At 34.9% G+C, this 15,256-nt stretch overlaps 2 protein-coding genes across 7 annotated transcripts; one reads left to right on the top strand and one right to left on the bottom strand.

The window, feature by feature from the left end:
- The first annotated feature begins 434 nt into the window (after positions 1–434).
- Positions 435–6,143, top strand: LOC120078029 (V-type proton ATPase subunit B 2). 2 transcript variants are annotated; one of them, XM_039032208.1, is made up of 15 exons: positions 435–570; positions 908–975; positions 1,119–1,174; positions 1,256–1,354; positions 1,647–1,706; positions 2,214–2,325; positions 2,433–2,641; positions 3,045–3,173; positions 3,262–3,399; positions 3,897–4,047; positions 4,156–4,238; positions 5,022–5,069; positions 5,156–5,209; positions 5,303–5,386; positions 5,488–6,143. In XM_039032208.1, exons 2-15 carry the CDS (start codon positions 918–920, stop codon positions 5,671–5,673), a joined length of 1,467 nt encoding a protein of 488 aa, XP_038888136.1. In that variant the 5' UTR covers positions 435–570; positions 908–917; the 3' UTR covers positions 5,674–6,143. The 2 variants fall into 2 exon arrangements, with proteins under 2 accessions (XP_038888136.1, XP_038888137.1); XM_039032209.1 differs by lacking the exon at positions 435–570 and adding an exon at positions 605–805.
- A 1,674-nt stretch (positions 6,144–7,817) lies between these two features.
- LOC120078061 (dnaJ homolog subfamily C member 17) lies at positions 7,818–12,091 on the bottom strand. 5 transcript variants are annotated; one of them, XM_039032258.1, is made up of 7 exons: positions 11,718–12,090; positions 10,518–11,198; positions 10,212–10,394; positions 9,055–9,141; positions 8,941–8,951; positions 8,770–8,858; positions 7,818–8,308 (listed from the first exon to the last, which is right to left on the bottom strand). In XM_039032258.1, the coding sequence occupies exons 2-4, from the start codon at positions 11,184–11,186 to the stop codon at positions 9,118–9,120; spliced, it is 876 nt and encodes a 291-aa protein (XP_038888186.1). In that variant the 5' UTR covers positions 11,187–11,198; positions 11,718–12,090; the 3' UTR covers positions 7,818–8,308; positions 8,770–8,858; positions 8,941–8,951; positions 9,055–9,117. The 5 variants fall into 5 exon arrangements, with proteins under 5 accessions (XP_038888186.1, XP_038888183.1, XP_038888185.1 ...); XM_039032255.1 differs by having other exon boundaries at positions 7,867–8,308; positions 8,770–8,951; XM_039032257.1 differs by having other exon boundaries at positions 7,867–8,858.
- Positions 12,092–15,256: the final 3,165 nt, after the last annotated feature.

The following is a 15,256-nucleotide window of genomic DNA, read 5'->3' as shown; positions in this document are numbered from 1 at the left end:
AAATTTATTAAATTTTGGTTTTGTCCTTTCAATTATCTATTTTTACTCTATGTAATTTTAATAAATCTTAAATTTAGTGTCTATTATTAGTGTATTATCGATTTTTTTTATTTATTAACATTTTTATTGTAAATTCTGAAAACATATACCATATTATATTTGTTGGCATGGAAATTATTATTATTATTATTGTTTAATCAATTTCGTTAAAAATTAACTTGGAGGGACTATATTTAAAAATCATCGGAAGTATCGAGACTATAAATAAAAATATTAGAACTAATTTTTTTTTATAAAAAAATTAGAGTATAGAGTTAAAAATAGTATTTTAATTTTATTTTTTTAAAAAAATTATTTTTGTATTTTAGCCTGAATGTTATTTTACTCTGTCTACGACGAACGGTTAAAAGAAAAATATAAAATCGATATTCCGAGTGAAATTTAGTTTTCTTCAATTATTATTAATAATATTTCCAGTCCGTCAGATCCCAGTTTGCATCTTCTCGCTGCTGTCCACATCTCTCCTCGCCCTCGGTTCCTCTATCAGATCAGGAGAAGCGAAAACAACAGGTTTGAATCTTCCTCTTCTCTTTCAGATCCACGATCAATTCCGAATGTTTCTTAATCCTTTTTTGATTGCCTCGGATTCCGTTTTCGTTAGGAATATGTATTTATCTGCCTCTTCAGGGCTATAGGAGTTGATTACGCTTGTTTGATCCGAACTTGGTTTTTTCTGTGGTCTCCAATTATTGTCATTTGATTTCGAGGATAGTTTTGTGTTTTTGTTGTTCTGTGGTGATTGGAGGTGATTTCAGTATATGTGTAGTGATGCATTCAATTGATTTTTGTTGTTAATTTTTTGTAATTTACTTTTGGGGTTTTGTTATTTTTGTTCTTGGTGCGTTAGTGATTGAAGTATGGGTGTGGAACAAAACAATCACGATGCAGAGGAGGGAACGCTGGAGATTGGAATGGGTAGGTTTTCCAATGGCTTATCCTTGCTATCATTTGTTAATTTTTGAAGCTTTATTTTGATCGAAGTAATATAAGCTTGAGTTGCAAAAATCTTGGAACCTTTGTTCTGGGTAAATGATTTTCGATTGGTTTTCTTGCTGCAGAATATAGAACAGTCTCTGGAGTGGCTGGTCCTTTGGTTATTCTGGACAAAGTCAAGGTATTGATCCTTTCTCTCTAGTTTGTCATGTATATTTATTGAGGATCTAGTGACTAAGTTTTTCTTTTCTCAAATTTCCAGGGACCTAAGTTTCAGGAGATTGTTAATATTCATCTAGGAGATGGATCAACCAGGCGAGGTCAAGTCCTGGAAGTTGATGGGGAGAAAGCTGTTGTTCAGGTTATCTTCTTCAGCGCGCTTCTGTCTTATTTCCAGTTTCACTATCATTCTGACTTCCTACCTAAGATTGAGGTTCAGGGAATGATGTGCCCTTCTTTGGTTGGGTGCTTGTTTCCAGATTATTCTCTGGTTTTGATAAATTGATACCAAAAAAATTAATTGATACCATCAGTTTTTGCTTATTTTCTACAGAGATTGTACTGCTTCACTTTCTTTTTTGTTGTTTATTCTTGCAAAGCAGTTCATCTACTTATAATATTTTTATTTGGCTTTTGTTGTTTTGAATTGCCAGGTATTCGAAGGGACATCTGGAATTGATAACAAATATACAACTGTACAATTTACCGGAGAGGTACAAACCCTATTAATAATAGAATAATTGGCTGAATTTATCTTGTCAAATGAATTTGTTCGAATACCATGTTTATTTTCTCTGTGAACCGTCAGTCTTGTGTAAAGGGATTGAATAGGAAACAATTTTGCAAGATACTTGTATGATGGAACAGTACTAGGTTAATCACTGAAGCCTTATAAATGGACTAGAGATTGGTTCAACTGCCCTAGCTTTTCAATGTCCAAGGTTTTATCTTAAAAAATATGTCTATTCCTTTTTAGCCAAATGTTCCGGAGGGTGCTTTAAATTAGCTTTCTAGCTTCATGATCACCTTTTTTTTTTTTTTTTTTGCTTGGACATCTATATTTGTGGAAATTCTGTTGCCAGCCACCAGGTCTTGGAAAATTGAAATTGATAAAGAGATTCTAGGGCGTCTTTTTTCATTCATTGAGGTTCTTTATAGTTTAACTTTGTTTTACACTTAATTTTATTGCTCATTACTTTTGTTCTATATCTTATTTGTAGGTTTTGAAAACTCCAGTCTCCTTGGACATGCTTGGGCGAATTTTTAATGGTTCTGGAAAACCCATCGATAATGGCCCTCCTATCTTGCCTGAGGCTTACTTGGATATTTCTGGTGTGTTACTGGAAATATGGAGAATTATTTTTCTCTCTCTTTCCATTTTAGTAAATCCACACTTTATTATATTTTATTTACCTTATTTGCTAATTCTTCTTCCTTAGGGAGTTCTATTAACCCTAGTGAAAGAACTTATCCTGAAGAGATGATACAGACTGGAATTTCTACAATTGATGTCATGAATTCCATTGCTAGAGGGCAAAAGATCCCACTTTTCTCAGCTGCAGGTCTTCCTCACAATGAAATTGCTGCCCAGATATGTCGTCAGGCTGGCTTGGTGAAGCGGTTGGAGAAATCTAACGATCTTCTTGAGGTATAGGCTACAGTTGTGTAACTTTGCAGGCATGCGTTTTTTGCTTTGGTTTGGAAAATGGGATTGCTCGGTAGATATTTGTCCACTCTAAATTTTTTATTTAGAGGAGATTATAATTTCTTTATCAAACGTGTAAAATAATTTTGTAATAATTAAGAAATATAATGAATTTGACCTTTAAGTTCGAAGAAGTTTTCCATCGAATTAGAAAAGAATATAATCTTCTAGCTTTTCAAGTCAAATTTGCAATTACATGCAAGTTACTACAATGCTGAAATATATGTGAACTGGGTGATTGATTACTCATTCTCAAGATATTTCCTTGGTGTACTGATTTGATAATTTTGATGCTTATTTTAGTGGAGAGAGATATCTTTTTTTAACCTAAGTTTTTGATTTACAGGGTGGTGAAGAGGACAACTTTGCCATTGTTTTTGCTGCTATGGGTGTTAACATGGAAACTGCTCAATTTTTCAAACGTGATTTTGAAGAAAATGGTTCAATGGAGAGAGTGACCCTATTTCTGAACCTGGTATTTTTTTTTTTTTTTTTTATGCATCAACTAAACTTTGTGACTATTTATTCTTAAATATTGGAGCCATATATATATTTTTTTACAGGCTAATGATCCTACAATTGAGCGTATCATCACTCCTCGTATTGCTCTTACTACTGCTGAATATTTGGCTTATGAATGTGGGAAGCATGTTCTCGTCATACTGACAGATATGAGTTCTTATGCTGATGCCCTTCGTGAGGTAATGCAATGATGTATTTACTTTTTAGTTTGGAGTTTCTGAACATGTCTCTGGACTCCCTGTAACTAAATGCAGATTATATGATAACATATCTTTTAGGATTTTTTAATCGGATTTTGGCTGACCTAGGACCAATCTTGTAGTTTTATTGTTTTTGCGCACATAAAAAATTGCTTTTAGTTGATGGCAACTTTCTTGAATTAACTGATTGAAGAAACTGAATACCTTAATTAACTAAGTTATTGTTTTGCTTATCAAACTAATTTACAGAGCATTTAGATATGTTAATTGTTAACATTATTAAAAGATCACTTCTAAGAGTCCCTTTGGGGACATCAGGTAAGTGATCATTTCTAAGAGTTTCAAAATAATTTCAATGTTCATACAGAATCGTAATAGTTTTGGTTGGGAACATTCAAGTTGGGAAGATGTTCCCTGCGAAAAGGGGGAAATAGAAGAAAAGAATTTAAAAAACACATAATTGACTTCTTTTGCAGGTGTCTGCTGCACGAGAGGAAGTACCTGGAAGGCGTGGATACCCTGGTTATATGTATACTGATCTTGCTACAATCTATGAACGAGCTGGACGTATTGAAGGACGTAAAGGATCCATCACTCAAATCCCAATCCTCACCATGCCAAACGATGGTAATGCCTCCTCTATCTATGTTCATCGTCTTGTTAAATGAACGTTTTTTTTAGTCTTTAGCGTTTTAATTGATTCTTTTGGGGTTTTGGGGTTTTGGGGGTGATCAGATATTACACATCCTACTCCTGATCTTACTGGCTATATTACCGAGGGACAGATCTACATTGACAGGCAACTCTACAACAGACAGGTGAGTATATGGAGCTTACAATTTAGATTATATAACTTGTTTATCGATGCAAGCCATACCATGTGAAGTTGTATATATAAGGTAACCATGAGCATAGCTCAATTGGCAATTTGGCATAAAGCATGTAATCTTGACTAAGAGGTTAGATATTAGAATCCCCCACTTTGCATATTGTTGTACTAATAAAAAAAGTTGCATATGTATATTTTTATCAAACAACTTTCATTGAGAATGAATGAGAGAATACAAGGACACACAAAAATAAAAGCCCTAAAAAAGGACACCCTCCTAAAGGAAAAGGGCTCAAATTGTACAAAGTAGAACCTACAAAATAATTACAAAAGCTCTTCGAAGTCAAAGCTCAAGGAGAAGCTTGAAATCTAGCAAGGGATCAAACATTTGAGGGTCCCTCTCCAAACCTCTAAACACTATTATTCCCCTCACTCCGAAGATCCCACAAAATAGCATACACCCCAACAAGTCATAAAATCCGATCCTTTTCATGTAAAGGTAGATGGAAGAGGAACTTTTCATCTATCATCATTTTGCTTGGCCATTGCTCTTTAAGATATGAGCAGTGACATACTGCGCCCATTTTGATAAGTTGTCAGTCCATGGATTACTATTACCCAAATGAAAATTGGAAAAACATAGCAGTTTTCAGGTTTTCAGAGATATTTAAGTTACTTTTCATCAACTTGGAACTTATAATCAATGATAATTGTTACTCACGAGTATTCTTCCTGGCTCTGAATCTGATAATTATCTTCTTGGCTTGGCCAGATATACCCACCAATTAATGTACTTCCTTCACTGTCTCGTCTCATGAAGGTAATTTTCTTCCACATTGTTTTATGATTGTTTATAAGCATAGACAAATTCATAGTGTACTTAATAAATATCCTCCATTACTGCAGAGTGCTATTGGTGAAGGAATGACCCGTAGGGATCATGCTGATGTATCCAACCAGGTGAGCTTTCTTTGTTATAGTTTTACAGATCCATCTTTGAGCTAGTGATGAAAGCTATGTGACTTTAATATCTATGAGCCCGCGAACCTGCAGCTCTATGCAAATTATGCAATTGGGAAGGATGTTCAGGCCATGAAAGCCGTGGTCGGAGAAGAAGCACTCTCTTCCGAGGATCTGGTATTATATTATATCTTTCTTTCATTTTCCATGAGAATTGTTTTGCAATGATAAAAATTCCATTCTCATAACAACAAACTAACGTCACTTTCTGAAAACAGCTCTATTTGGAGTTTTTGGACAAATTTGAGAGGAAGTTTGTCACTCAAGGAGCTTACGATACTCGAAACATTTTCCAATCACTTGACCTGGCATGGACACTGCTTCGTATTTTCCCTCGTGAACTCCTGCACCGTATACCTGCAAAGACTCTTGACCTGTTTTACAGCCGAGAATCTGCAAATTGAAGAACCAAAGCTCTTATATACCTGTAAGAGGCCGCGTAGATAGATCATAATGAGCTTGGAGAAATGTTATTTTCAGTCTCTCCCTCTTTCCATTTCACTTCCTTTCTCCCTCCATATTGCATAAATTCAGAGTGAAGAATAAATGAAAAAAAAAAGGTTGTGTTCCATCTCATTCTCACAGTTCAGCCTCTTTCCAAGCAAGTCAGAATGGGAACAACATTCTTTTAGCAAAGAACATCAAGCTCTTCCAATGTTTGTATTATGTTTAATTATTTTGTTGGATCGTGGCATCTGTTCTGCTTTAGGGCATGCTCAACAACTTTTAGGGCATCTAAATTCTTATAAAGGCCCTTTCCAATTCCTCTTGTCTATTTATATAAGTTGATATCATGTCTTTGTATTCTGAACAGTTTTGAGAATTTCTGAAGAGTTCAGTTTGATGTTATTATGAATAGCCCTGCTTCTTGTGTTCTACTTTCCTATCATTGTAGTATTATAAGGCATAGCTAATTGTATACTATGGAATGATTTCCTTTCAAAGTAATTTTAAATTTAAAAATAGATCGATGTCAAAAGTCAAAATTAGTAAGAATAAGATCAAGTTTAGAGAGAATACATGATAAATTTAAACTTTGACGTTTGCATTTAATTTACAGATTAAGTTTTACTTTAAATAGAGGTTAATTTTGTATAGTTTAAATCAACGTAATCTTTATGACTCAATGGGCGAGACACTAATTATAGTTTTTCGCTCCTTCGTCCTTATAATGGTTGAACTAAAAAAAAAAAAAAAAAAAAAAAAAAAAAAAAAGTCAAATTCACTTTCTTTGTCATAACTTAATAGATAAGACATTTTAATTATCATTTCAAAAATCGATAGTTTGCTTCCTCATCTTTACAATGGTTGAATTCAGAAAGGTCAAATTCACTTTTCTAGCTCAATAGACAAGACAATAATTACCATTTCAAACTTCGATAGTTCGTCTCTCTCTCACAATGGTTGAATTAAAAAAAGTTGTAAATTCACTTTCTTTACTATAGTTCAATAAATAAGACACTAATAATTATTTCAAAAAATTGATAATTCACTCTTTTAACCCTTACGATGGTTGAACTAAAAAATAGTTGTAAAAATTTAGGTCTCCAAGTTACAACTTTTCCAATATAACTAGCTACATAAACTAAAATTTCAACCTCGATTCCTAGGCCACTAGACCACACAACAGAGTTTAATCAGACCATTGACTAAAATCAAATTACTGCTTAAAGGTCTCATACTTTTCAAATTTAGGCTATAAAAACATCACATACAACCAGTAGATGACATCACTTTCTAGTCTTAATAATTTTAAGTGATTTTTATCGACATGTACAGAGCTCAATAATATGACTGGTTTATAATATATGACATCGATTTCTTCCCAATCCTGGAGAAATTATTCATAATTTTATTTTACATGTTAAAAAACAAATAGATGATGAGATATGTTAATCCAAAACACAAATTATTAACGATAATGATATTAAAAACATTTATAAGCTAGAATTATCTCCTCTAAGAGGGTATCGACCGAGTGGTGTAACTTCTTGGGTCTCTCATCCGAGTAGGTTGTTCCCAATACAGAAGAATTTGGTCATCGTGCAAGGCTTAGTGTTGATCTTCATCGATTTTTTGGGGGAGATCGTCCACCCCTCCTCTCTTTGTTTAGTCCAATCTTGCAGGTGTCAATCACATTGCTAAATCGAGAGCATGTCGATAACTTTGACACGCAGAGCACTGTGGAAGAGATCGAAGGGATGACCATCAAAGCAAAAGTCATCTCCACCAATTATCCTAGATTTGAAAATTTTGTGGCACATTTTAGCACGTGTAGCCGTTGAGCACGACAACTTTGATATCCTATGGAGATTATTGACGTTCTGACTTGGAAGAAGTCATTGTGACTCCTCTACATTTAATGAAATTATCATACTATTTGTTTTTATCCTATTAGTCACTAACACATCCATATATCCATATGCTAGTTGAACTCCGGTCACTTTGGCATTTTTATTCTTGTACCTGTTTTTGCTGGGGTATAATGATAGTGTATCCTAAAAAAAAAGAAAAAAAAAAAAATCCTTTAAGCTGAAAATGCCACTAATTTTCATTCTCCTATGTTTAATTCTACCATGTCAATCATCCAACCGAAATTGAACAGGCCTAAAACTAAACATTCTAAAATTGTTGAAGAAAAATACAATATTCAAGCTCAAACCTTGTGATTTTTTCCTGCCATTGAAACTGAAGAAGCAAATTACATAAAGACTGAAGTACTCAAAACCTGATAATTGTACAATGGCCGGTAACAGTACATCGACAATTTAGAAGTCTAACATTTGAAAGCAGCAGCCAAAATCCTATGCCAATAGCTGCAGAACGGCAAATTCGAGGATAAATTTAAGTTGCGAGCTTGAAACCAGGTGCAAAAAACCATAACCAAAGCAGCTGGTGGAGGGAACAAAGCCAAAATCTATCATGGTAAGACCTGTCACTGAGGAGTTGAGGCTATGCATTCTTTGCTAGCCATAATATATGAAATTGGACCCAACTACAATGCAACTTAAACGCCTCTTCGTGCCAAAACTCGACGTACTGTATGGTGAAGTATAAGATCGAGCTATAACAATAAGTTATCAGATCGAGAATAACAATGATTATTATCAGAACAGACCTGCAAACCACTAAATGCTAAGTAGTGCTTGCTATTTGACTTGCTCCAACTTTTGGCATTCCCAGAATTCAGAAACAATAAACAATTGAAAACAATATCGTAGCTATCAACTCAACAATGCCATAAAATAAATAGACAAACAATCAAGTGAACTATGCTCGATCTATAGAAAGAAAAACAAATACATGAACAGAGTGTTAGAGTTAGAGATGTTCGATTACACAAGTACAGACGAGAAACTATAAGTCTGATGAATATAACTTTTGCCATTACTTCTAAAAGAAATAGAACCAGCTAGCTACTCAAACATTATGACTTGTATGAATCATTCAGCCTAATAAAGGACCTTCAATAGAGTAATGGAAAAGGATACAGCACTTACAAACAAATCTTCAGCAGCATATACGACACTCATGTGTTTGTTCTTTCCATCAAGACTCGTTGAATTGAATTGATATATTGAACAAGAGTCTGAGTATTAATTAGAAATATTTTAATTGGTATCATACTCATCGGACCATGATTCTCATGCATAAACAATAACTGAAGGTACCTCTCAATGGTCTGCAGTCAAAACAGTATACAAATTGGGAAGATAATTCAGCAAGTAGAGAAGATATGGAATTAATTCCAACTGAGAAGTAGCAACTAGAAAATATGCTTTCACCTCAACATTCATGACAAGGGTGTTCTCAATTCATATGGTAAAACTGATCTTTGTAGTGCTAACTTATTGTTTTTGCTTCTCACCAGCCTGTTTAAGTTGACAGAAAAAAATATCAGAAGGGTATAAAATGATAGAGATAATAAACTACAAAAAAAAAGGAAGAATATTTAATGCTCTTAGAAAATTAAAGTATACTAAATAAAAAACTGGAAAGATTGTGGATAGACTTGATGGGAGGGTTAATACTCATTCTTTTCTCTTTTATTTTTTTCAAGTAGGTTAATTCTAGTTAGGAGATCCTAAACTAGGTATTGATACTGAGCTTTCCAACTAACTAGGTAGCCTTTGTTGTCAACACATTGAGAATGCTGAATGACTCTTTTTGGAGTGTCCATTCATTCATCCTTAGTGGAAGGTATTTACTGGTGTTATTAACATATGATGTCTTTAATTGTCAATATGGTCTCCTTCCTGGCTCTTATTTCCAAAGAAAAGCTATTTGTCTTGTGGTTGAATGCTATCAAGACTACGTTTGGTTTGTTCGGTTATTTGAAGGTATTCTGCAGTGTTATTAACATAAGATGTCTTTAATAGTCAATATAGTCACCTTCGTTGCTCTTATTTCCAAAAGAAAGCTATTTGTCTAGTTGTTGAATGCTACTGGGGCTACCTTTGGTTTGTTAGCTTGGATAGGAATAAGAGAAGGTTCAAAAAGTGAGTAGACAGTTGTAAGAAACTTGGAATATCATTGTATTCAATTCCTCCCTTTAGACCTCTTGTTCTAAGGTTCTTACGACTGCTCTCCCCTCTTTTTTTACTTCCAAGTTCCAACCGTACAGTCTCCTTTGTGGCATTCATTTCCAAGGAAAAGTCGTCTTATCTTGTGGTTGAATGCTATTAGTGCTATTTTTTGGTTTGTTTGGTAGAGAGAAGCAAGAGAATATTTCAAAGGAAGAATAGAGTAGAAAGCTGGCAGAAAGTTAACTTGTTTTCTTTACTGTTTTTAATACCTTCTTTTGGAGAACTTGTTTTTAGATATGTTATAATTGTTCTCCCTCTTTATTTATCTTCAGTTGGAACAATCATGACCCTTAGTCTCATTACTAGCAAGAAAATAAAAGTTGGAAGAATTTAGTGAGAGAGAGAGAGAGAGCTACCTTTTGGAGTTTCTTTAAAATAGAATCTTCAAATGCTTGGTAACCAGCTCCTACCAAATTATTCAATCGATTATGTTCTGGTGATCTCTCAGCACTGGGCATCTCTACTGAAGAAACCGGTTGAAGAGGCAAAACTAGCAAAGGGTTAGATAGATCACCAAGCATAGATCTAGTAGAAGCAACCTGAAAGACGAAATAAAACCCACGTACAATTACTATAATAGTTCAAGTTAAAGTTTTAGAAAAAGTAACCTAAGAAACAGGGAACACAGATTAGGAAAAAGAAAATTTAATGAGAAAACTCACTGCAGCATCTTTACTTGACATTACAATGACTGCTGAACCTTTCTTCTTCTTGTTATGCCTAATAACAACATCTTCAACCTCACCAAACTTTGAAAACATCTCTCTAAGTTTCTCTGCTGTATAATCCTCACCAATCTTCTCCCATGAAACCTTAAGCATCCTCTCTTTGTCCATTGTAGGTCCAGCATCACCATCAATGTTCTTTCCAACTCTCCCAGTCTCTTTCTTTGGTGGAAATGTTGTAGGTGCTCCTTTCTTTGCGTGCATAGCTCGAATTCTAGCAATCTCTTCCTTTAACTTTCTGGCAATTTTTTCTTCCTCTTCTAGTTCTTTTGCAGCAGGGTCAGGGGCAAATGCAGATCGTTCTCTTGCTTCAAGGTCCGTCATCATTTTCTGGCGTTTAGAATCACGCTCAGTTTGTCGGCGATGCTGCTCACACTTGACTCTTAGAAGATCATCAAATAATTTCCTTGCCTTCTCATCCTTTAGAATCTCGTAGGATGATTTCAGCATTTGGAAATTGGCATGGGCATTTGGATCATCTGGCCTCTTGTCAGGGTGCAATTCCAAAGCCTTTGCTCTGTACGCTTTAGATATCTCTTTCTCTGTGAGCTTGGCACCTTGCTCACCCGAGGGTAACCCAAGAATAGCATAATGATCGACGTCCATGTCTAAAGTACTCTAAGAACAACCAACAAATTTCAGATAAACCATAACTATAAAAACACTCAAACATGATTGAATAACATATGCAAGATCACAGTTAGCAAGAGTCAGAAAATAAAGGAAAAGAAAAAACTTCAAACTATAAATACAGAACTTCAAAATGTGGAAACAAACTAGCGACTCCATTTAACTCTTATAAAGAAGGATCAGAAGTCAAAATAAACTCATAAAAATTTAAACACTGCGGAAGGTGGTTCAACAGGTAAAAAGAAAAAAGATTCACCGATATGACACTACCATATCCATCATACACTTAAGAGACAGGATCGACATATCAACCAAATCAAATGGTTACTTATTGATGTAGTAGATATGTTAGGTTAGGTTTTATTTTATATACGCCTCCGATCTCGCTGGACAGTATGCTAATTCTCTTAAAACTCAAATCTAATGTCAGAACGCATGGGTAACATGAGTTTAGTCCTAAAATTCTAATGGGTAATAAAATTCCAATCAAAGCAACCCAAAACTTACAAAAACCAAAAATCCGGTGGCCGGAGGCAGCGAACGGCGGCGCGATGGACCTGGTGGGCTGTCGATCGGACTGCAACCAGGGGATATGTGAGAGAGAGAGAGACTAACGCAACAGAAATTCGAGGAGGGCGTCCGAGATTCAGCAACGGCGGCGACCTGTCACCGGCGACGCACGACGTTCTGACGAGGTTGCCGGCGCGAGGGCAGCGACAGGCAGCGGAGCAGTGAAGCGGCGGCGGCGCTGGTCGTGCGATGGAGGTTGCTATCGACGCTGGTGCTGGTTCGCGTGAATGAAGACGACGAGGGGGAGAGAGAGAGCGTGAGGTGAGGCTGACGGCTGGGTATGGAATGGAATTTTATTTTTTTCCTTTTTATTTATTTTTTTTTTTTTGAAAAAAAACTCATATATATATATAACCCTAAGTAAAAAATCTTGGATTACCCTTTACCACCAAATTTTAAATCTTTCAAAATTCCAAATTCGAACTTAAATCTCAAATCATTTTGTAAACAAATTTAAATTAATCATCTTATCAAATTAATTTAAATTAATTATCTTCTCTAGATATCTAAATTTTTGTTCCAAAAACCAAAATCAAAGGAAAATAAACTTTATAACTTAAAGATATTTAACCGATGTTACACGTTAAGTTAGATTTTATTTTGTATACTTTTATCCTATTGTATACTTTTATCCTATATTTTGTTTAATAACCTTATTTTAAGTTTTATCTTGTTGTAACCTTCTTAGACATTTATAGATTACTATCCAAAGACCTATAAATATACAACTTTCTTCATTTTATATTCATTACTTCATCCGAATAAAATTTATTCTTGATGTACACTAATTGGTATCAAAGCATCAAGATCAATTGGATTTGATGGTGTACATGGGAGACTTTCTAAAACAAAGAAGTGGAGTCACCCACCTCTCTATCACCAAAATCCTTGACTAAATGCTTGCAATCAGTCGAAGGTCAATCGATGGTATCATAGGTTTACTCGAGAATATTTCCGTCAGGCTCGATTGATTGACAGAAAGGCAAAAACAACTTCAAGAATAATTGAAGCAACCACAAGAAATTGGAAGAGAACATGGTCTGGGGTTCTAAGAAAGACTCCAAATATTCAACATCATCAAATGCATCCAAGAAACATTCAATAACCACTTATAAACATTAAATAACCCCCTCTTAACATTCAAGAACTGTTGAGACAAGAGGATTTTTCAAAGAAGACAACGGCAAAAGGTGGAATTGTCCAGTAAAGAAGAAAAAGAGGAAGAAGAAAGACAAGAGTTGGTATGGGAAAGAAGAATTCGTAGACCTTAGTTTCAGATGGGAGAAATGGGTGACTAAAGTGAAGCTAGAGTTACCAAAGTGACAATCGTTGATTATACGGATGTGTTCCACCGATTAGGAGCTTAGATTAATCCAACTGAAAGTGACAATCATTTGATTGCAAGATTCATTGGAGGAATTCGATCAAACACTGAAGAAAAAGTGAAAGTGCATCCCATAACATTTTTAACTGGTGCAATTTCATTGGTTGAAACTATAGAAGAAATGAATAATGAACAATCAAGAAAGATAGCAAGAAGAAACACATGGAAGATGAGCAACACCATATTTAAAAAGAATGTTGGGGATACATCCAAGAATACAACACCACCAAGAAGACAAGGGGAAATTGATGTCATCCCACTAAAAGATAAGGGGGCAGATACAAATATAAACAAGGTTCAAGAAAATCCATACAACCGTCCAAATATGGGAAAATGCTTAAGATGTTGACAAACAGGACATTTATCCAAAAATTTTCTTTCAAGAAAGACTCTTAACTATCAGGAAAGAAGAAACAACTATGAATGAGGAAGAAAATGAATCATCTGAAGAAGAACCTATTAATTGCTACTTGTCCTGAAGATTGAAACTCAACCACAACGTCATACCTTGTCCAAAACTCGCTGCACCATCAATAAAAAAAATTGTAGTGTTATTATTGATAGTGGGAGCAACGAGAATAGAACGTGCATTGAATCTCAAAATAGAACCACATCCAAACCCATACAAGGGGAGACAACAGGGAATGACATTTGCGTGATATAATTATCCACTGGTAATAGCTACGAAGATCAGATTACATGTGATGTTCTCAAAATGGACACATGCCATGTGATTCTTAGACGTCCATGACAATATTTTCGATAAACAATCCATATAGGTAGATGTTCAGAGCTAAATAGATGTCGTTAATTCTACTTAACCTGAAACAATCAAAATTTATAAAGCTCAAACAACAACTAAAACTAGCTCGTAGTTAAAGCGGAAGTAAGAGGTCGATTCATAGGGAATGCTTAATTCTAATCTTTTCTTAAGCTAAGTTTGACTATAAAAGTGATAAAACAGAGGTTTTGATGAAACTAGAAACATACTAAAAATCAAGAGACAGAGGATAAATGTAAACAAGTGTAGATCAATCTTGCTCCTAATTCAAGTTAGACGTTCAATGTAATTCCTATCATCGAATTCTACAAATTAAATTCACAATTGAATTATGCTCGCAACTACTAACTTAATTTGATTAAGCTAGCCTCTACAAAGGCGGACAACTAACAATAACCTAGTCAAGAGAGCGTCCTAAACTTTGATTAAGGTTGGATAGGCCTAACCCTAAACCTACATGCTTCTACCTCTATTGGGTTTGATAGCAGCCATAAACACGTGTATTAAATTTTAGGATTCAATTGCGCCGATTAATTACCAAGATAGCTTACTCGATTAACCAAAATTTCTCCGAATCTAGTAATTAATGTATCTTAGGAGTAGAACACACGCCGAATCTAGTAATTAATGTATCTTAGGAGTAGAACACACGATTACTATCGCCTCTTGTAGATCTTGGCTAGACATTCTATCGAACACATTGAAAGCAACACATTCAATCATGATTGTGACAAAACCAAACATCTAGATTATACATGTTCAAAATATAGATCATTCAACATGCTTCAAGAACTAAAAAACAGATTCAAGAATGCTCAACTCAAATTGCAAATGATAAGGAAAAAGTGAAAACTCAAAAGAATTACAAGAACCCTTGAAATTAGAAACAAGATTCAATAACTACTTCACAAACTCATAGACAAATTCATGAAGAATTACAAAAATGTTGCTTACTATCCAAAAAGGAAATCAAAATCTAACCTAAATGGGAAACAAAAATTACCAAAGAGACGAAATGATACATAAAGAAACCTAGCCTCCATGAGAATTATGCTTCCTCCTTTGCAAAAAGGAAAGAAAAAAGTATTTATATTCGCAGGGTAGTGTCGCGACGCTGAGGCTAGCGTTGTAATGCTAAATCGTAAAAAAGCCAAGAAGCGTTGAGCTTGAGTCGTGACGTTGCCCTCGACACTGGGTTGCGCAAGAGGCGTGCACGCATGGACAGTCCTGTCAAAATCCGAAGCATTGCAATGCTGCTCTATTTTGCAGCGGATGGATGCTTTCTGTCTTCCAGCATTGCTCAACGCTTCT

This window comes from Benincasa hispida, chromosome 5 (genome assembly GCF_009727055.1).
Source record: "Benincasa hispida cultivar B227 chromosome 5, ASM972705v1, whole genome shotgun sequence".
NCBI lineage: Eukaryota > Viridiplantae > Streptophyta > Magnoliopsida > Cucurbitales > Cucurbitaceae > Benincasa > Benincasa hispida.
The sequence above is the reverse complement of the archived record's forward strand: the minus strand, read 5'-3'. Positions and strand labels throughout refer to the sequence as shown.

What these genes read in the sequence shown, in the direction of transcription:
- LOC120078029 (XM_039032208.1), top strand. Translation starts at nt 918, where the DNA reads ATGGGTGTGGAACAAAACAATCACGATGCAGAGGAGGGAACGCTGGAG. An exon ending in ATGCTGATGCCCTTCGTGAG is followed by an intron (nt 3,400 to 3,896) that starts GTAATGCAATGA and finishes CTTCTTTTGCAG; the next exon opens with GTGTCTGCTGCACGAGAGGA. An exon ending in CACTGTCTCGTCTCATGAAG is followed by an intron (nt 5,070 to 5,155) that starts GTAATTTTCTTC and finishes CCATTACTGCAG; the next exon opens with AGTGCTATTGGTGAAGGAAT.
- LOC120078061 (XM_039032256.1), bottom strand. Translation starts at nt 11,186, where the DNA reads ATGGACGTCGATCATTATGCTATTCTTGGGTTACCCTCGGGTGAGCAA. An exon ending in TGTCAAGTAAAGATGCTGCA is followed by an intron (nt 10,395 to 10,517) that starts GTGAGTTTTCTC and finishes TTCGTCTTTCAG; the next exon opens with GTTGCTTCTACTAGATCTAT. An exon ending in TTTTAAAGAAACTCCAAAAG is followed by an intron (nt 9,142 to 10,211) that starts GTAGCTCTCTCT and finishes CAACTTAAACAG; the next exon opens with GCTGGTGAGAAGCAAAAACA.